The sequence below is a fragment of the Orussus abietinus genome, unplaced genomic scaffold (assembly GCF_000612105.2).
Source record: "Orussus abietinus isolate OABI.00-Male unplaced genomic scaffold, Oabi_2.0 scaffold26, whole genome shotgun sequence".
In the NCBI taxonomy this organism is placed as follows: domain Eukaryota; kingdom Metazoa; phylum Arthropoda; class Insecta; order Hymenoptera; family Orussidae; genus Orussus; species Orussus abietinus.
In genome coordinates this window covers 327,380-347,246 of record NW_019395989.1, presented here as the reverse complement: position 1 = coordinate 347,246, position 19,867 = coordinate 327,380, and the positions used below count along the sequence as shown (strand labels likewise).

General features: G+C 43.3%; 3 protein-coding genes across 10 annotated transcripts; 1 reads left to right on the top strand and 2 right to left on the bottom strand.

Annotated features, from left to right (window-relative positions):
- Positions 1-54: 54 nt before the first annotated feature.
- Positions 55-12,918, top strand: LOC105703723. Of its 6 annotated transcripts, none has more exons than XM_012432315.1 (13): positions 55-279; positions 790-1,052; positions 5,011-5,132; positions 5,221-5,360; positions 5,473-5,602; positions 5,700-5,837; positions 5,911-6,087; positions 6,228-6,789; positions 6,922-7,763; positions 7,863-8,011; positions 8,743-9,080; positions 9,418-9,681; positions 9,992-12,918. In XM_012432315.1, exons 2-13 carry the CDS (start codon positions 944-946, stop codon positions 11,638-11,640), a joined length of 4,620 nt encoding a protein of 1,539 aa, XP_012287738.1. In that variant the 5' UTR covers positions 55-279; positions 790-943; the 3' UTR covers positions 11,641-12,918. The 6 variants fall into 6 exon arrangements, with proteins under 6 accessions (XP_012287738.1, XP_012287737.1, XP_012287733.1 ...); XM_012432313.1 differs by lacking the exons at positions 55-279; positions 790-1,052 and adding exons at positions 3,228-3,288; positions 3,795-3,913; positions 4,050-4,310 and having other exon boundaries at positions 6,228-7,763; XM_012432314.1 differs by having other exon boundaries at positions 790-811; positions 6,228-7,763.
- LOC105703724 (pickpocket protein 28) lies at positions 2,951-3,785 on the bottom strand. Its single transcript, XM_023433996.1, has 2 exons — positions 3,338-3,785; positions 2,951-3,266 (listed from the first exon to the last, which is right to left on the bottom strand). Exons 1-2 carry the CDS (start codon positions 3,451-3,453, stop codon positions 3,047-3,049), a joined length of 336 nt encoding a protein of 111 aa, XP_023289764.1. The 5' UTR covers positions 3,454-3,785; the 3' UTR covers positions 2,951-3,046.
- Positions 12,391-19,650, bottom strand: LOC105703725. Of its 3 annotated transcripts, none has more exons than XM_012432318.2 (4): positions 19,200-19,389; positions 17,822-17,856; positions 16,600-16,848; positions 12,391-13,663 (listed from the first exon to the last, which is right to left on the bottom strand). In XM_012432318.2, exons 1-4 carry the CDS (start codon positions 19,201-19,203, stop codon positions 13,559-13,561), a joined length of 393 nt encoding a protein of 130 aa, XP_012287741.1. In that variant the 5' UTR covers positions 19,204-19,389; the 3' UTR covers positions 12,391-13,558. The 3 variants fall into 3 exon arrangements, with proteins under 3 accessions (XP_012287741.1, XP_023289763.1, XP_012287742.1); XM_023433995.1 differs by lacking the exon at positions 17,822-17,856 and adding an exon at positions 19,583-19,650 and having other exon boundaries at positions 13,430-13,663; positions 19,200-19,417; XM_012432319.2 differs by lacking the exon at positions 12,391-13,663 and adding an exon at positions 14,395-14,995 and having other exon boundaries at positions 19,200-19,379.
- Positions 19,651-19,867: the final 217 nt, after the last annotated feature.

Genomic DNA, 19,867 nt, shown 5'->3' with positions numbered 1-19,867 from the left:
CGTCGGAACTACGTTAATGAAGTCACCTGTCATGGCGCCGGTCGCACCAACCACTAGGGAGCAGCAGAGGACAATCGCGCGACCCTACCTGTGAGCAATCTCCCAACTCATCTGAACTCATCTCTGGTGAGAAGTGCTTTCTCGCGTTTTCTCCGTTTTCCTCGCGAGCAGAGAGTATTCTTTGCTCGCGAGTTTCGCGGGTTTTCCGGGCTGACATGGACGAGGAGGCTCCCCGAGGCCGCTGAATCGACGTTTCGCCGAGAAATTCGCTGAGAAACGGTGAGTTGGCCGGTAAAAATAACACGAAACGCGTCACGACTCGCAGGCCGAGTGCCGCCGTGGATTGAAATCCGCGTGGGTGTCCTTCTGACTTCGAAAAACATTCCTTAACGTCAACAATGTTGACTGCGGCCCTCGTAATAACTCGCTGTAGTCTGGAATTTGAATTTAATGTCATCACGCCGATGTCACGTTGACTCTCCTGAAAATGCTTGTTCGCGGATCAGGTGCCGCATCGAGACTGCAGGGACCCACTTTCGAAGGCCTTTGCTACATTTATGGATTTTTTATCAAGCGATCCAACTTTGCCTACATTATGCCTCGTCATTGACAAGGGCATCGGTTTGCTCGTTCCGTTTCTATTGTCATGTATTGGAGAACGGCGAATTGGGTATAGCATCCCTTTGCAGTCCTATACTAATCTCATTTTTATTACCCATGAATTGTGGCAGCGAATGTCAGGTTTCTTATGTTTATTCACTTTTTAATTTGACACTTCTTATATTTCAGAGGAGTCGAGTTGTGGGGAGACGTGAGTTTGTATCGTTTAGTTTATAAACTCGCCAGTGTAATTTATTGGATAAATGGGTACACGAAGTGGCGACTGCGATTAACAGGCTGTATGCGAAGCGATGCGTCATTAGGATCTCTGTCCTGTCTGTGAATGCGGCACCAGAGGCGGATCGTTAGAAAATATGCAGCTTCGATGAGCGATAATATGCTGAAACCCATGAACAGTCCCAAGAGGCCTCCGGTACTTGCTGGAGAAATAGGTTACTTATTAATTTTTACCTTGCATAAATACAGAGTTAGTCCGTGTACCACTGGTCAATAGAAATTGTGCAAACGGAGGTAATAACCATATTTACCCAAGAACTCGGTGAATCCGAAGAGCTCGTTCTTGAAGAATTTTGTGAACTGCGTGTGCACAAAGTACAGATGCACCACGGCCATGTTTTTCCTGCGTCGGTAAAGTCAATTGATTATATCGTAAAGGTGCTTTTAACTCGATACAACTAAGATAAATGGAAAAGGGAAATGAAGGGAATGCCATTATCGTTACACAAAGTATTCTTCGTTGTTTTTCACGTAAATGCTGCCAATTTTGAAGGAGCTCGACAGACTGCTCTCTGACATTCCAGCCTCGTAGCTTATTTCAAAACAGCCAGGCCAACAGTTGCAGCTCGGACTGCAATTAACCATTAATTATTCACATTTGATCTCCAAGCATGATAATGTTAAAATTACTGCCCTATCTATATTGCACTTGTCATGAATTTCGCTTTTATTTTGAGAGAAACGTTAACTAGGCCATAATGCGAGGAAAGTAATTAAGCAATTATTTATGACCTTCTCCAAAAGTAATTTTTTAGATGACTTATTTTTCCTTTTCCTTACATTTGAATTTGTGAGACGTTTAGCAGGCTTATGGTGTCCTCGTCGTCGAAAAGCTTGAGTTCCATCATTTTCCTGGCCTGTCTTGCACATAGCTCGTCCTTCTTTCCACAGATCAGTGTGTTCATCGATTCTGGATGAATGTAGAATACACATAATAAACCAATGAGTAATAATATTTCTGTTTCCAGAGTTTGTGAACTATGAAATGAAAACATTTTCATATTTTCTTCTCGATCTACGTACTAGGCATGTAGTGTTGAACGCACTGGCACATCTTCTGAGTGAAGTTGGCTTCGCATTCTAGCACGCAGTTGCTTTGTGTGTACGTCCTGTAATATTTGAGACGCCTCTCGGAAGTGAAGAAGCATTTGCGCTGTTTCTTTGGGATCTTAAGTAAGGACCTGCTGGCTGTAGACATTCTAGGAGTGACGATGATCCGAGTTTCCGTTCCTGGGGAGATGGAGAACCCGTAGTCTGCGATCTTCGGTGTCTCCACAGGATTGTGGAGTAGCATCTGGGATCGTATCGTTCTAATTATATCACTGTAATTGACATCATTCAAAGCCATGTTTACAGTTTCACGTGCCTTAAAACCTGCACTAGCTGTGGAGGAGCAATAGTACTCGTCGAGTTCTGCGTCGAGCACCAACGTCAGACCCAAATGTTTTCCTGCTCCGTAAGGTCTCCACGGAGTCGAATCTTTTGGCACGGATTCGTCGTACCCTGTTTCTGGGTTCCAGTCAATCCCGGGAAATGGAAAGGTCATGTTCAAATCCGACCAGTCTCTTCTGCAAGGTTATCGGAGAGTTTTGTATGGATTTAGGTTAGGCCTCTCTTCTAAGCTTCTAAAGGACTCTATATCGATGGTGGAGGTGAAGTGACAGTGATACTTATTCAGTTGTTGATTTATCAGTGGACCGAAAAAACTCACGGGTTGTAGAACAAGTACTTTCGGATGACCGAGTTGAAGTTGCAGCAGATCCCTTCGTCAGTCATCGTGGGATTGAAGATCTTTGTGCAGTCCGTTGTGTTTCCGTGCCACTGACATAAGTACAGCATTTCGTTGCATGACTGCGACACCTGAAAATCCAAGTTGAATTATGTGCACCGATTTTCCTGTGGTGGTTAAGTAAGATCGAAGAAACTTTTCAAGATCGTACGTTAATCATGAAATGCAGCACGTTGCTCCAGTTGCCGGAAGCCTCATCCAGGTCGTTGAAGTAAGTGTTGTTCTCGTAGTCGCAGAGGTCATCCAGGAAAAGTTTCTCCAGATTGTCCTTCCTGTGATTATAATTAATTTCTTTGTGTTAATTCTATCGAGCAGAAAATTCTCTTTGGTGGAAGATTTTCCTCTCGATAGAGGAAATGTTTAGGTTGTACCGTACCCTTGGTTTATCCGAGTGGCTTCAGATTTCTTTACGTTGTTCATGTTGCAGATGGTGACAGATGGAAACGGTATTTCTGTAAGTGATACTGGCTCGGGACTTAAGGAAATTATTATTGGATTCAGGGACCATTTGTTATATGAGATCCAGATGTAATATGCTGCTGTTGCTACTGCGGAGGCGAATGAGAGGATCCAGAAGATCCTGAAAATGATCGAGATTTTTCGTGAGAATTTCCAGTTTTTATTATCTGTGAACAGTCGTTTTCTCCTCACCTCTCGCAAATTGACAGGGTTGAGTCTCCTACGTATTTCAGACCGTGAAGAGTACTGTTGAAACAGTATTGTTGCATCGTAGGGCCAAATTCTGATTCTTGGAAACATCTTGCCATGTCTCTTCGCAAGCTGGATTTGTTACTCTGCTCGTTGCTCCTTGAGAAATGCTTTTCCTGCCTTTGTTGGGATTTTCTACATTTCAAACGGTCGAGAATTAAATTTAGAAAATTGTCGAAATTATGTAACAGTACCTTTCAGGTGTTTTGCTTTCCTGAGTGTTCATCTCTTCAATTGACGGGACCCTTTTGTTCAACAAATTCACATGCCTCGGTCTCAGAGTCGATTTGTTCAATTCCTTTGATCGAAATGTCACCTGTAGGGGAAAAAAAATAGAATACTGTGATCGATGCAATTTTTTATTTGACTTTTAGAATAATAAATATTTATTGTTCAACAGGCTCATTTTAGGAACTCCACCTTCGGAATGTACTCTTCGAGGGACTCAGATGTTCCGTAGTGACTTTGTAATTTAAACTTGTCGATGGCATATGGCAAGGAATTCTCATAATTGTTCAGGTAATTCAAGGTGGCTTGGTTGATTTTATAATTGTTGAAAATAGAAACAGTTAGATTATTGTCTTTCTGCCTTTTGTGGTCCTGCGTATCCGTTACGAACTTGTGATCCATTTTTGACTTTTTTCTATGTTTTTAGGCTCTCTTTTTGGAACGTTTTTCAAGGATGACCAGCTCTTTCGCAGTCTTCGGAGGACAGTGCAATTTCGATCTGGAGTGGTTTCTCTCCTTTTTTTTCTTTTTTGTTTGGTTTTAAACGCAGCCCTGTACTTGACTGGCGGCTTGCTGACTTGACTTAATTATGTGAAAACATTCCTCGGCTCGTTATCGCAACGATCGAAGGACGAGGGTTGTTCAAACTTTTCCCTAACGATCCTCGAGGACTCACTGGACTTGCGAAGTTCGTTTTCTGTTTTTAAGAGCCTTCCTCTAGGTTTCGTGACGACCCCTTCGTGCTTGCTTCTCCATTGACAAATCGAAAATTTAACGGGTGTCCTGATAACAACGAACACACAACGAGCTTCGAAAAAATTCATCGATGCATGCCTTCCATGTAATCATTTTTTATTCACCGCTTCGAAGAACCTCTACTTTTATTTTTTTTTTTCCTTTTATCATCATCAATTGTTCTGTATTTATTATAAGAACTAATTATTGTGAGCGAAAGTACCGGAATTGCAGTTGCGTTTTTCTTAAATTGTCGTACTTACTGATAACGCGCGAAATTATACCTTGTGCTCTGTTTTATCGAGGGGGAAACATGATTAGGTTTGTGTACACGTATAAACGATTGTCCACAGCAGGCATTAATCGTTTATAATTATCTATCAGATAAAGGACTAGGGATCGATCTAAGGCCAATATTTACAAGCCTGATCGATGCACTTTATGCACTGCGATGTGCTATGTGACGTATACAGTGGTACTTATTAAATGTGACGAATGCTTATGGAGCCATCGAGACTGCTTCGACTTGAATTTTCTTCGTATCAAATTTCCTCCGATGGACCTTTTCCTTCGCAGATTTATCCTGAGGTCATGGAAATTTGCCAAAATAATCCTTCTGGAATAATTGTAGTAATGATTTCGTCTCTTTTCAGACAAGATGTCGAAAAAAGGCAGGAAACGGAAATTCGAGGGCGAGGAGCAGGTTATGGTCGACTGGGAGAAGGAAAACATCCTTCCTGATGATGTCAAGGACGAGATGGAGTCCATGTGGGAGGTAATTTCTTCAGCAGGTCTTTTTTTCTTTAACCAATTTGTAATCTCGAGGCTGGAATTAAATTCTGTAATAATTAATTTCTTTTCAGATCCCTCAGATATTCCACTTTCTTTATCTCACCAAGGATGTGTTGAACATCCCACACTTGTCGATGTACGAGATGGAGAGGATGTTGCTAATGCCCAGGGCTTCGAAACAACTTGGAAGTGTGATGACTTGCTTGCTGAGGTAGCGTTTTCAGTTTATTCCACGAAGTAGGCGTTTCTTTTCGGAAAATTTCGACTGAACGTTTCCTAACCAAATTAGCCGACGTGGGGAATCATGTTTTTTTTTTTTTCAGTTCTCCTGTAATTCGCACTAAAGTTCGACGGATACCGCCGATGCCCTACGAGTTCTGGACGAACATTTTAGCGCATAAAGCCAAAAGTTGGTTTAAGATCTACCTGGGAAAGCACCAAGACTCCATCAAGGTAGCGTATCGAACTAAATGAAAAATTTGCCATCGCATCGATGGCAAGTTTAAAAGAAAAGAATAACTGAAATAGGATATTAATTTGGGTCTCCCAGGTTTTAGAGACAACGGGCATCGAGCCGGAATTTTGGAAAGTCTTTCCTGATCCTTCTTCGATCGAAGACAAAGACTTCGAGATGCTGAGTTTCAAGCAGAGGGTCTGGCTGCTGAAAACAGTCTGCGATACCATCATGGTTGGTCTTTGTTTTCTGAGATATCTAGGAAGGGTGTAGGAGGTTAATATATGATTTTTTAATAATTTCCCAGCACTCGAGGAAGACCGTACAAGAGGAGGTGGCGAAACAACGATGGGAGGACCAAGCTGAAACGGTTTTGGGAACGGACAGACACGGGGCGAGATACATATATTTTCCGCAGTTTATCGACACGGATTTGAGAGTTTACAGGCATTGTCTGGATAACAAAGTCCTGTCGACTGTGAAGGTGAGCATCGGTTGTACCCTGGCGGTCATTCCGAAAATTCGAGATTCCTTGGTTTCTGTTATATCATGTCGGAAATAAGATGCATTGTAAATTAGAGGACGGTATGACTGAGTGCTGAAACAAAGGAAATATAATTTCAGCCGGTCCAGTGCCTCCTGACACCAAAGCCGCAGACCAAGAAAGAGGAGTCGAAGAACTCGAAGCCTGAGAGAAGCAGAAGGAGGAAGTTTCGATGGAAGAGAGGGAGTCTACCATCTAGAACGAAAGCCCGAGGGAAGAAAAAGCAAGAAGAGGAGGGCACAGCCAGCGACTGCAAGTGCAGCGCAGACAGTGCCATCGGTTGCTTAGCCAGCGAAGACACAAGTTTCAGCAGTGTGAGTGCCTGCAGCCACAACACCAATAATAACCACATAGACATGGAGGGGATCTCATCGAAGAGATCCAGGAGCTCTTCGAAGACCTCCGAAGAGAGCACCACCTCTGCGCTGTCGAAGCTGAGCAATGCGAAGTCAAGTGGCTACGATACTAATGGGTCCATCGATGCAAAGTCTGCGGATGAGGCCAGATCGAAGCAGGGATTCAAAGGCTTCGAAGAGGATGCTGAGAATCCTGACATAGCCATGATCTCTGGGATCCTTACTGGTTTGACATCGAAGGTAGATTCCATGGAGAGAGGTGCTTCGATCAATCCTGATGAGTCAGGTAGGTCCAGGGTATCTCCAGACAGGGCTGGGTCTAAAAGTCAATCTGTTGATCCTGAGATCCCAACTGCGAGCGTCTCGAAGACAGACGACGAGAAACTAAACGAGATCATTTGTAACGATTCAAGTATAGATACGAAGGAGATTCCTGACACCAGGCAGCTCTTCACCTCCAAGTCGGACGACGAGAAGCTGATCGAGACGAAAGGCAGCAGGTCAAGTTTAGACCTTGAAACCCCTCCGGAAGAGGAGACGAGTTCTCAAAGCAAGAGGAGAAAAATCCGGAACGGGGAGAATGTGAAGGAGGAACATGGTGAGTCCTCTTCTTCGGTCTTAGATGGATGGTCCGAGAGGCTGAGGGAGTCTGCGACCATCGAGTCCATCGAGAAGATCAACAAACAGGTCCAGGAGAAGTCCAGCGAGGACACGCAGGACTCCGCGCCCAGGAAGGTCAGCAGGGCCAGGAAGAACTACCGGAATAGACCCAGGAAGAGGCTGAAGAGCGAGTCCAGGAGGTCCCCCAGGCAACACAGAGGTCTTCATTCCGATGAAAGACACCTGTCCGAAAGCTCGGATAGACCCGAAGAGGACTCGGACTCCTTTGGCAAAGCTGAAGAGCCGAACCAGGAGGACATCTTCAGGAAAACCGATGGAAGATTGGAGTCTGGCTTGGTCAGGGAAGACTCGGATTCCGAGGTCGAGCACAAATCTTATCTGAAGGCCCAGGGAAGGCTGCAGGGGGATAACGACGATGTTCAGGACTCCGGGTTCAGCGAGGTCCCTGTCTGGAACAGGTTCAGCTTGAGGTCCTCGAAGAAAGTCAAGCCGGAGGTCTTGAAGAACGAGGTCGAGGACTTTCAAGAGATGCTGGCCGATCTTGCGGTTTCTACGTTCGAGTTAGTTGCCGATAGCGTGGAGGCTCTTAGGGAACTGGCTGCCTCGTTTTCTGATGAGGACCCTGACCAGAAAGCCACGGTACTTGATTATCCCCAGTTAGACCTCTTCTTTCTCACTTAATTTCTTCAGCATCCTTGAAGTACCTGTATTCATTAATTTCCCCTCATTTCTCTTCAGGATCGAGCGAGGCCGCCTTGCGAGGTGAAACTCGCCCAGAAGATGGTGGAAATGATCGAGTCCCTGGAAAAGACCGAGGCAGCCTTGAAGGAGTCCACGAGGAAGGCCAGGGCGAAGCTCCAGAAGGAGTGGAACAACTTCAAGAACGGGTAAGAGGAGCCCCTTTTTAGAAACCCATCAGCCGAAGGCAGAGACCGAAAGAGACGGCATCTTTGATTCTCCCAAAATGTACACCGGCGGACATGAATGTCTTCTTATCACACATTGATAGCAGAATCCCCACGAGGGAGGAAATATCCAATCACGTCCTTCGATGTACATTTTCGATAATGGTGTATTAAATCCGAAGAAATTACATTTTCAAGCTCGGACACTTTCGAGACTTGCCGAACGCTTTTGGTGATAAGTCCTTTAGTCTTCGCCCACCACGTCCAGCCAGTCCACCTAGAGTCGTGAATTCGGATCCGATCATTTTCATCTCCCGTATTAAATTCAGAAGGGAGGTAAAAATGAAATTACTCCCCAGGTCGGAATCCACGACTCTACGTCCTTCCCAGGGATACGTACAATTGCACTCGAGCCTTTTAACTTTTCATTATTCTATTTAGAACATCCGAAAATTATGACCTTCCTTATACCCTCTACATTTATATTGCAAGGTTTGAATCGATTCGGTACACCCAGTTAGGTGAAAAGTTTCATAAACGAGTCACTTTGACGTCACTCTTAAAGGCGTTTGGTCGAAAGTCGCCTGCCCGGGTCTGGGAATTTCGCCCTTATGCCGATACTTCTCCCTTAACGATCAGTCCCTTTTGTCCACCTCCACGATCCTTTCCACGTAACCGAGCGAGTGTGGCAGACAAGCTGATGTGTGTTGTAGCATCGTGGAGGATCAGGATCGGGACTGGTCCGGTGTGGGTGGTCTCAGCTCTAATTGGTGGGTTATTGGATCGCAGGGCTGTCCACTGCCATCCACCAGCGACCCAGCGTTACAGGCGATATCGCAGCTTGCCTTACCCCCACCTGGCGCCCAAGCCCACGACCAATCAGCGACAGGTGACCAAAGGCGTCGCGACGGCGAATCCCACCGGGACGAGGCGCAGCGCCCGACCGAGAGTCAAACCTCTCCGGTTGAGGACGTGCTACGTAGAGCCGACGACGAGAACCAGGAGGAGAAAGACCTCGACGAACGCGAGAGAGACGAGTCGAGCTCGAAAGGTCTCTTAAAAGTTAAATGGGGAGATAGAGCGAGTACATTAAAGTGATATGAAAGGGTCATTCTATAATAGGTACCGATAAGTAACACATTTTTTTTTTTTTACACGTCTAAAACACACCTTTCAAGATAATTCATTACTCATGGGTAACGCTAATGTATACATCCTGAATGTAATTATTATATTTTTCTCCAAACCGGGTGCACCGAGAATCGTTCGAAATTTGAGCACGTGGTTAGGCCTAAGGCCTAAGGTGATGGTTTCCGGTTTGGAGAAATGTTTTAAGGCAGTGCTGGTCGAGGTGGTTCATTCATTTGTTTATCCGGTTGCTTTGACAGAGCCGGAAGAGCCGCAAACCCGAAGAGTCCTGCGCGCGAGGGGCGTCTCTTCCTATACGGAACAGCTGTACTCAGAGGAGACCGACGAGGATGAGCTGGAAGGGTGGTCCAACCCTTCGGCAGTCCACAAAACTTCCTGCCCACAGGACGGTGCACCCCCTGCAGACGCTCCTTCACAGGCAGGAACGAACGACGACTGGTCGGAGGACTCAGACCAGGATTGGATTCTACCGGGCTCTCGCAAGAGGAAAAATAAACGTTCGGGTGGGTACTTCTTCGGGAATATTTAGAAAACCCGGACACCTACGAGGAAACGCTTAGGATGAAACTTGAAGGGAACTAAATTCTCTGTAAAAAAGGTCCTCTTTGGTTTCGTCGTAAGTTCAGTCGTTAAGGCTTGAAGTAAATGAACGTGCAGGGTAGGCGGTGGCTAATAAGGGCAACGACGGTTGCTTACGTACGCGTGAACAAACGAACTAAGTCGTTTGGTAGTACAATGTGTGAATTTATATACCGATAATGAGGTAACAACAATTAGGGGAAGGAAATCTGCAACGAGATCGTTTAATTTCAGCGTCCCATCGACGGCTGAGGGCGTCTCAGGGTAAACCTCAGAGCGGCAGGGCCGACTCTTCGCGGGAGAGTTCCTCGAGCCGCGCCACTCCAGCGGACGAGGCCCTCGACAGCAGTCGCGGTCGCGTCGAAACCAAAGAGTCCACATCGAGGACCCCCGAAGTTCCTAGGACCCCAGGTGAACCGAGCAGTTCGAGGTCTCCGAGATCAGCAGTGCCTTCCACGCCCGGGGAGTTGCCCAGCGAGATGGAGAACGCGTCGAGCGTCCACTCCGAGTTGGACATTAAAGAAGAGAACCCAGGAGTAGACCAATACCCATACCACCAGGAAGGAGGTCCACTGACCGGGTACCCAGGTGCAGGTCCACCAGGTGAAGCTGGTGTCCAGCAACAAGGCTACCTAGTGGTCAAGTCCGAGGGCCCCACGATGTCAGGCTACCTCCTGATGCAACCCGGTGTCGGGATCCCCGGTATCGTCCAGCCGAGCCCTATGGTCGTGCACCAGATGCAGCAGATGCAAAACTGCTACCTGCCAGGTAGTGCACCAGGGTACGGGGTTCCAGGCCCCCAGGGGTACCAGATGGACGTGCAGAGGCACCAGCAGATGCAGCGGATGCAGCTACAACAGCATAATATGCAGCAGCAACCGCATAATATGCAGCAGCAACCGCAGAGTATGCAGCAACAACCGCAGAGTATGCAGCAGCAACCGCATAATCTTAACCTGCAGCACCAGAGTCTGCAACAGCAGCAGGCCCAGAGCCTTCAGCGTCACCATCAGCAGCAGATGCAGCTTCAGCATCAACCTCCGCATCAGCTGCACCTCCCCCAGCGCATAGGGCCTCCACCTGCCCAGCAGATGCTGTACCAGCCCCAGAAGATCAGGCACCAGAGTCCCCAAGGCCCTCAGGGCGCCACGGCGACGAGGCCTCTGCACCCTGACAACCCCAGCTACTTGCAGTACGCACTCAACACCCCTCCTCTACACCCAGGGTACATGAACGCCCCTAGGCATCCTGGCTCTACTCGTGGAGGGGCTCATCAGTTCCCGACTAGGGGTGCTTCTGTTCCTTCTCCTAGGGGAGGCAACAAGCAACAGATAAATCGGTTGGCGTCGCCTAGGGGAGGCTTCTCCCATCCTAATGGCGCCGTTATCAGGAGCCAGATGCCCGTCAGAGGATCCTTCCAGAGGATGGGCTCTAGGAGGCTCAGAGGCCCTGGGTCTCAGCAGAACTTGCAACGACCTACTCCTAGGAGGGAGGCTGGACAGAAGACCACTTCCTTGATCGTCCTTAGCGACAGTGACGACGAGATCGAGATGATCATCACCGAGAAGGACCCCGGTCGGCCTCAGAGGTCCAAGGAGGAGGCCAGGAAAAAACCTGTTATCACTTCGGAGATCACTGTCGCCTCCCCGAAGAATGTCCTCCCGCCGCAAATCATGCAACGCATGAACCAGGGTGGGATCTCTATCACTCCTGTTAAACCGCCGTCCCTGGCTAATCAGAACTCTGGCACGAAACTTGTTGTTGTTGTTAATGAGACTGGTAGTCATTATGCTCTGGCTTTGCCTAATGGGAGTAAACTTATTCTTACACCCGAACAAGTCGCGCAGATTAGGGCCTCTAATGGCGGCAAGCTTGTATTGTAATCCTGAAGATGATCTTTATGAGACACGGTGGTTTGATAAGAGGGACCTGGCAATTTCTTGAATACCTCGGTTTTCAATTAGCTTATGGGGATGTGAATGTATCATCCAGTTTGGAGAAATGTTTCGGGGAGACGATTACTCGAAGGAGTAGAAACTCCCCTTTCGCATCCCCTTAAATATATATTATTGTATAGGCAGCTGCGCGGGCGTGACGTGGATAGAGATGTTCTTTATATCTAGATAATTAGAATGTAAATTATTCAATTTTATATGATTGTTAAGTCCGTCAGGTAGTGGCTACGCTTCGATATTCAGCCCGTGTTGATTTAAGGTGGTATGAAAGTCTCATATATGCAGAATGACTCTTCCATGTCGCCTTAATGTTCCTAGTTGTATCATACTTTTTTGAAGCCGACTATTGGGCTATTTTGATACATTTTATTTGTCAAAATTCGGTTTCGTGTATGATACAAGAGTGGCATGGACTCGAGGGAAGACACGCCGTGGTTCTTAATTAATTATTAATAATTCATTAAGTATAATCCTTTGGGTTATATGATTATTAATAATTATAGTCCCTTGATTGGGGGGGCGTTTCGAATTTGGCGCGCGGTTGTCGATTTTCTCGATCTTATTTCGAGAATTTAGCCGATGTGATTTCCGGTCGAACTTGATCCTTGTTTTGAAGTGTTGGAAAATCGAGAGAGAGGTTATGTTAAACCGAAGATTCACTAATAATCTGTAGAATATGGTGAATATTCAGAATTATCGTTTGTTTTGACGTCACGTTCGTCGGAATTACCTTTTTTTTTTCTTTCCTTTTCTTTGGTTTTTGAAAAACTTGCGGAGGTGAGTTTGTAAGGTCCTGCGGATGAGGCTGGATAGGATTCGATTAATTGTAATACGATCCTATTAATTGCAATACGTTTTATTTCATTGTAATTCCATTCAATTGTAAGAATTGTTTCGAATGGACTTGGAATTTCGTTTGTATTTAGGTTAGGAGCACGCACGAGAGCGGTACTAGGGAAAATTCGCATTGTCTCGACGATTAACGGGAAATGAATAGTATGAAAGAGATGTATGGGCTTCTTGGCAATGGAGAATGTACTATTCTTGTCAACTGCGTCTTTATAGTGTCCTCGGAGATTACACGAGGATATTCATATATTTTGACGGGGATGAAGAGTAGCTCTAGGCTATCGATTGTCGTAATCGTCAACAGAGATCGATTGATTTAATATATTGTACAAATGAAATATACTCTTTGTACTTTAATCGGCGTACCTGACGTGCTTGAGGTGCACTGCCACTTGTATATTTTGTAAATATTACATATCAGTATGTTTTGGGACTTCCGGAGGCATTCTTTGAGTTCGTGAAAAACTACGCCGAGGAAAAGAATTCATCAAACGGAAGGAATATTTCTTCGAACAGCCTCGATGGAATATTTGGGTAGTTCGTAGAACACTTATTCGACTCGGATAGATTGTGATAAAGAAACGATGCCTTCGCAGGAATAAAAATGGGCACGCTTGTTTTTGTACACAGGAACGAGAATTTATTTTACGGTTAACTAATGTGCAACATTATCTGTACAGTGTATATATTACTCTCGATAAATTAGTATGTTACAAATATGTTACAAGTCGCGGGCTTTACAGGCGCTGGGATTTTTTCCTTCTCTCTTGACTCTGTTTCTTACAGTTTTCATTTCGATTGTTAATCTCTTTGCAGAAAATGCCAGGAATTTTCTGAATACTCTTTTATTACCGGAACTCTTGAGAAAAATTCAGTGGTAATTCCTCATCGTTATTAGACTTTTCCTGAGCTCTCCCTCGATGAGATAACCATTGTTTGTAATAATTTCTTGACTCGTGAGATCTTTTATCGTCTTGTCTCCCTCGAAGATGCCTTTTTAAATTTGGTTCTCCTTTGTGTCTAATTTCTGGCCGATAGACATAAATTTCGACAAACGCGTTCCATTGTACGGAGTGAAGCTACCAGGGGGATGAAGTCGCATCTACAACAATAACAAGAAAATCTACAACAAGGACAAATTAATTGTTATTGAGATCGAGGCTGGAACTTGTTTTCTATTTTAATAATAATTTGCTCAATGGTTCCGTTCCACCCTAAGAAATAAAAACTCATCGAACCATCTTCGAATGGACCGAAGGAATATTTTGTTAATGCGAAGAATGATTATTTCACTCAAATGGACTTAAATGTTCTATTATCCTTGGAAATTAAATTTTCTACCTACCCACGATGCAGATTTCCGCTTCAATTTTGGTAGCGACTCCATGAAATGAATTTGTTAACAATGGGGAAATAGATAGATAATTTCACCTTACTGTTTATAATTTTTTATCATTTATTTACAAAGAAGATAAAAGGTTTCTCAATGTACCAAGAATTTGACGTGAATTGTAGAGATGCGAAAATGGAGACAGAAGTTACTCGTTAAAGAAGAATTACTGAAAGATTAATGAGAATTCTCGAGAGAAAACGTCAAGTTGTAGAAAAGATTGTTTATTAGTGTCGAATGGGAGTAAACCCATCGATGGGAATAATTGTTAAATTATTGTTACCAAGAGAGTGAAGTGGAAACTTGCTACGAGGTTTTTAGTCTTCGACTCGAAAAAAGGAAATGGATTATTCTAAAAAATACGTTCAAGTTAAGAAAGAAAAAAAAAGGTATCGAAGTGAAATAATGAAAGTTCAATTACGTGTTAAATATTAATTCCATTAAATAGAGTCACTGGATTTCATTTTATTTGCTGGTCAACAATGGTTACAATTTATTCAACTATTTCCAGGATAATGGGGTACTTATGTTAGGAAAATGTAACTGAAATTGAAAATGAGATGGAACTGGACATTCGCTGACGACGAGACGAGTAGTTATAAATTATTTGCAACAATTTGTCTCTCGACTGATTTTGTAAGAAATTCATGTACTCTGGAACCAGAGGGCAATGTGTCGGGGACTGAAAACGAAATTTCGCTTTTGCCAGGCAAGCTTATAAATATTAATCCCCAAACTACCCGCCATCACCGTTAATTGATTAATTATGTTAACTAATATAAAAAGAAAAGATAAGTAGTGCAGCATGTCAGCGCAATTTTCAAGCATTTTTCAAGGTCGATTTAAGTTCTAGCGATTTTTCTTTCGTTTTTCTCTCTCGTCACGTTAATTAGTAAAAAGTCAGTAGAAAAATGCATTGTCGAGTAATTCGCGTTTGTAGTAACTCGGTGTGATTTTTTTTTTAGTTCTCTCTTTATTTTTTTATTTCTTCTCGGACTCCATCTCGGCAGCTTCCCCGTCAAAGTCCTTGTTCCTGATTCGTTTCTGCAAGAAAAAGAAAAAATTCCAACACCCTCGGTTAGGAGTCCAGCAATCGGGCAGCTACGGTTAGGACAGCGTTAGGGCCATTGTTAACGAATAAAAGAAATAAATAAATCAGGGCTCAGCGGCAAAAGTCGCAATTTTGAGTAATTGTGAAAAATAGTCCCGGCGCACTTCGTTCTGCAAGAAATCGAAAGACATCGTAAAGTGGGAATAATTGTTGCCACAAATGGATAAAATGAAGGTTTAGCGCCAAAGGTAATAATTTTTATTAATTTCGCAATTTTTTCGGGAAAAATCGAAAAGCCGAAGATGAAGGCGAAGTCGGCCATATTGAATTTCGGGATAATCCCTTAAGAAGTCGTAGAAAAATAATTAAACACGTAAAATTAACTGGTTCTTTTTAGTGCCTAGGTAGAATTTAAGATTCTACTTTTGATTTTGAGATAAACGACATTGGAAATGAGAAAAATGGCGGAAGTCGCAATTTTTTTCGGGAAAAATCGAAAGGCCGAAGATGAAGGCAAAGTCGGCCATATTGAATTTCGGGATAATTCCTTAAGGAGTCGTAGAAAATTGATTAAATACGTAAAATTAACTGGTTTTTTATGTGGCTCGGTATAATTGAAGATTCTACTTTCGATTTCGAGATAAACTATATTGGGAATGAGGAAGGCGGAACGGTTTACGATAATCTTTCAAGCCATCTCGTGATATTCTGCGAGCTGAGAAGCAACCAGGCGTTAAGGCCCAACATTTATGCGTATTTCAGGTGAAAGTGAAATGGTATATCTCGTGCCGTGCAGTGCGTGATCTCTAGGAATGATCTCTAAAATCGTACAAAACTCTCGTTGCATGTTCCATCCGTCATGGATCGTCGAAAACGTATAAACTCCCATTTTCTTTCGCACTTCTCTACCGCCGTGAAAACGAATTAATGATTTTTTTCCGTCTGGTTTCCTCCCTAGTTAATGGATAGCGCAATTGACTCTTGACTGTTGACCTTCTTTCGCAATATCCCGAGCAACCTTTTCCTCGTCACGAGGAGTCAAAAGGTAAGAAAAGGTGAGAGACCCGTAGATTATTCTTAACCGGGTCCTCATTTCGTCGAAAAGGTCGCCCATTTTTTCACTATTAATCTAATAAAATTCCGACAAAGAGTGGCCAATTATAATTCCACCCTTAGGTCCAGTTTTTTTTTTCAACTACATATTTTATGCCGATTTTACAACTCGCGACATTTCGTATGCAAAATGTCGCGCGACACGCCTCGCTTGAAATGTCAATAGACCGGAGAAAATGACATTCGCAGAGACATACCCCGAGGAAAATTGGAGCACAATTGTCGTTTGGAAATTTTCATGACATTTATTGGAGCCCCAATATTTATGAAGAAATTTTACACGCGGGGAATTTTGTCTTTTTAGAGAGAACGTTTAAATAAACCTGAGAAGAAGTGGTCAACAATGTGGAATGGATTTTTCATTAATCAGTATGTCGCGAAAAATTCATTTTGGGGCCTTTCCAAGTCTATCCCTGGCCGGATAATTTTTGAAGAGGTATTTTTATATTTATTTATCGTAATCGAATTGATTTTCATGTCTCACCATGATCCTGTACTTCTCTTTACAGGCGTACTCGGTCTCGTCCACGTCGTTGTAGCAGTCGCTCTTGTAGTCTTCCGGAATTGGCTTTCCCTCAAATTGGCAAAGCTTTGATAACGGCTTGGCACGTACTATCATTTTATCAAAACCCGTTGGTTTATGTTGGGGACAGTAAAAAACATCCGGTGTGTTCTTATCGAAGACTATGCTCTTCCTCATCATGTCCCCGGCTGTGGCGACAGCCAAGAGCACCTGTAAAAAGAAGGAAAAAAGATATACTGATAAGGCCTGACCCCAACCTAATCAACATCTAGATTCATAGATAAAAAATATTGCAATTTTTTTTTTAACAATTTCTTGACGCCCATCTTTTTTATACTATATTTTCAGATAAAAAGTAAATTCAGAATAGTTTGCCAATTTTCTGCGAGGATTTTTATTTTATTTTTTTTTATGATAACACGATGTATATACATATTTTATGGAATGATAAGATCATTTGGACATTCATAACGTGTAGTGTGGCTTACTAATGAATTTATTTGTTAATAATTTCGAGGGATTCTCGTGAATTTTGGGAATTCGTATGCGGAGCATCCTGAGAGTCTTCTGCCCATTAAACTTGGTTTCCGGTTTGCAACGTTTAACCGGAAGCTGGGATTATCGAGCTGCCAGGAAGTTCCTCTGAGAGCGACGCATTGCAAGTGACACTTTAATTAAGAGGTATTAATTAAGGCATTTCAGAGGCAAAAGTGATTTTTCGTCGGATCGCCATTTCCCTCGGAGGCTTCGATGAACTCGAGATACGTCTTTTGTCAAAAATGAAATGAAAAGGATTCCTTTAAGAATGTCCATAGATTAATTGCACTACGCGTAATCACTCTTGGGTCATGAATATTAATTATTATCCACGATAAGTGCTCTTAACCGAGAAATGAAAATTTATCAAAATGATGCGCCGAAATTCTCGTTATATCGTATTTGCAGCAAAACTCTACCGAATTTGTTATCACTCTTTTTTCGAGATCGTACAAGATAACGATGACATATTTTGGCTATTTGTTTATCCATTTAGTACCAGGGTGATTTTATTTCCCATGGGTCTGTTATCCGCAAAATTTGGAAATTTTAATGACACGTTCTAAAAAAAAGAAAAAAATATGTATACATGAGTTGGGCATAAATAATATTAATAATGAAGATGTATACAGTACAGATAACTCACCGCGAGTGCGACGAGGAGGCCAAGATTGCACTTACCTGAAATGAAGAAGAGAAAATAATGAATATAATAATTACTCCTCGGGAGAGTCGAGGAATAAAATATTCCACGTTAATTGTTTATTCAATCCAGTCGGAATTTTTCAACTTCTGGGGAGAAATTGCGTGGAAGGAAACGAAGGAAGGAGACATTTATTCCGAGTTTCTGCAAGAAAGTCCCTTTCCTTGGGCGTTATTACGTTCGAGTGTTCAATGGTCTTGCGCAACTTGTCTCAAGGCAAAACCTCTCTTTTTCCTTTTTTTTTTTTTTTCTAATGAAAACTGGATCGCAGTCGTAACATATTTGTTCACTAAGTTCGAGGACAATTGTTTCTTGCGGGTAATTATCAGTGGCGCTTGAAATAAATTCCCTATCTAGGTACGATTTAATTACCGTAATGCTACTCTGTACTCTAGACTTGTCGAGCAGTTTGATAACGCAACTTGCACTGCGGTCATTGGAAAGTGAAAAGGTCGCATACATATGCAAACGACATAATGGAGAGACGTAACGCGGCGAAAGTGCGTAATGTCACTCGCAATTGTCAATTACGAGACATGCCTCGAGGAATTATTTCATCTCCGCTAGGCTGACATAAAAAGATTACTCCCAGGTTCCGAAGCCCTAAATAATTGCCTGCTGAAATCGAAATTCCTTTTTAAGATGGAAAGGAAAAAGAAAGGATTCTCTCCCACTCACGCCCACTGACTCTGGCTGACCTACCGTACGAAAAAAGTTTAAAAATCCTCCAAAAAATCTTTAAGCACTCTCCTGGCCTCGATTAATTCTCCCTCCACTTTCTAAAACTCTATTTTGAGCTTGATCAGTCTTCCAGGAGGATTTTCCAAAATTTAAGTGGGTTAAAAATCATTTTTATCTCCGACCGTAGTTTTGGTTACTTGAGGATTTTTCAAGGGCTTCGTATCGGAGGAAGAGATACGGTTTTCGGGATTAATTTTGCGACGATAACTTTTCCAGGAGGATTTTCCAAAATTGAACCGGGTTAAAAATAATTTATATTTCTGACCGTAGTTTTGGTTACTTGAGGATTTTTCAGGGAATTCGTATCGGAGGAAGAGATACAGTTTTCGGGATTAATTTCGCGACGATAATTATTCCAGGAGGATTTTCCAAAATTGAACCGGGTTAAAAATAATTTATATTTCTGACCGTAGTTTTGGTTACTTGAGGATTTTTCAGAGGCCTCGTATCGGAGGAAGAGATACGGTTTTCGGGATTAATTTCGGGATTAATTTCCCGACTGGAGATCAAAGGAGGACTTTTTCTCCTTTCTTTGGCAGGTCCTCGGATAAGGAAGGTATGAATCACTGGACGAACTTACTCATGTCGTGGGTGTGAGTACGTTTGCAAGACTGGGATCTTGAAACTTGTTGAGACTGAGTCTGCTGGTCGACTGAGTCGGCTTTGAAGTCAGCCTGGAGTTAAACCGAAGAGGTAGGAGAAATGTGCCGTTACCTTATACAGGTTGCACCAAAAGATCGGTACTGGATGTTCCTACCGAGTGTACTGTACATCCGCTCCCGTGGACATGAATTACTCCTGGAGGAAAAAACAATTAAATGTAAAATTAATTAATTAAAGCTCGCAGCGATTAACCGTCTGCGGTTACTGGATCTTTACAATGTCTCTTTTTATCTCATGACATGGTTAAAAGTCGGAGCACGGAGTAACCCGTTATTACGCCGCGTAACAAAGAGCAAGTACCGAGTAGGAGGCAAGAAGCAATTTTCACTTTGCAATTTCTTACTCCCCGATTATTAATCTTGTTTTTTTTTCTTCTTCTTCTTCTTCACCGTTATACTGTCAATTGACATAAGCATAGATGGTAGTGCAGGGTCTGATCCGTGGAAACGATTTTCGGTCAAGAGACAAGGTGGGCGTCTTTTCAGGTGGGCGGACGACCTCGGCCTTCCCATATTCAGAGCGCGAGAACGACTCTTGAGATCATCGTCGATGTCAAGGATCGTCATCGTATGCAAAATCGGAATG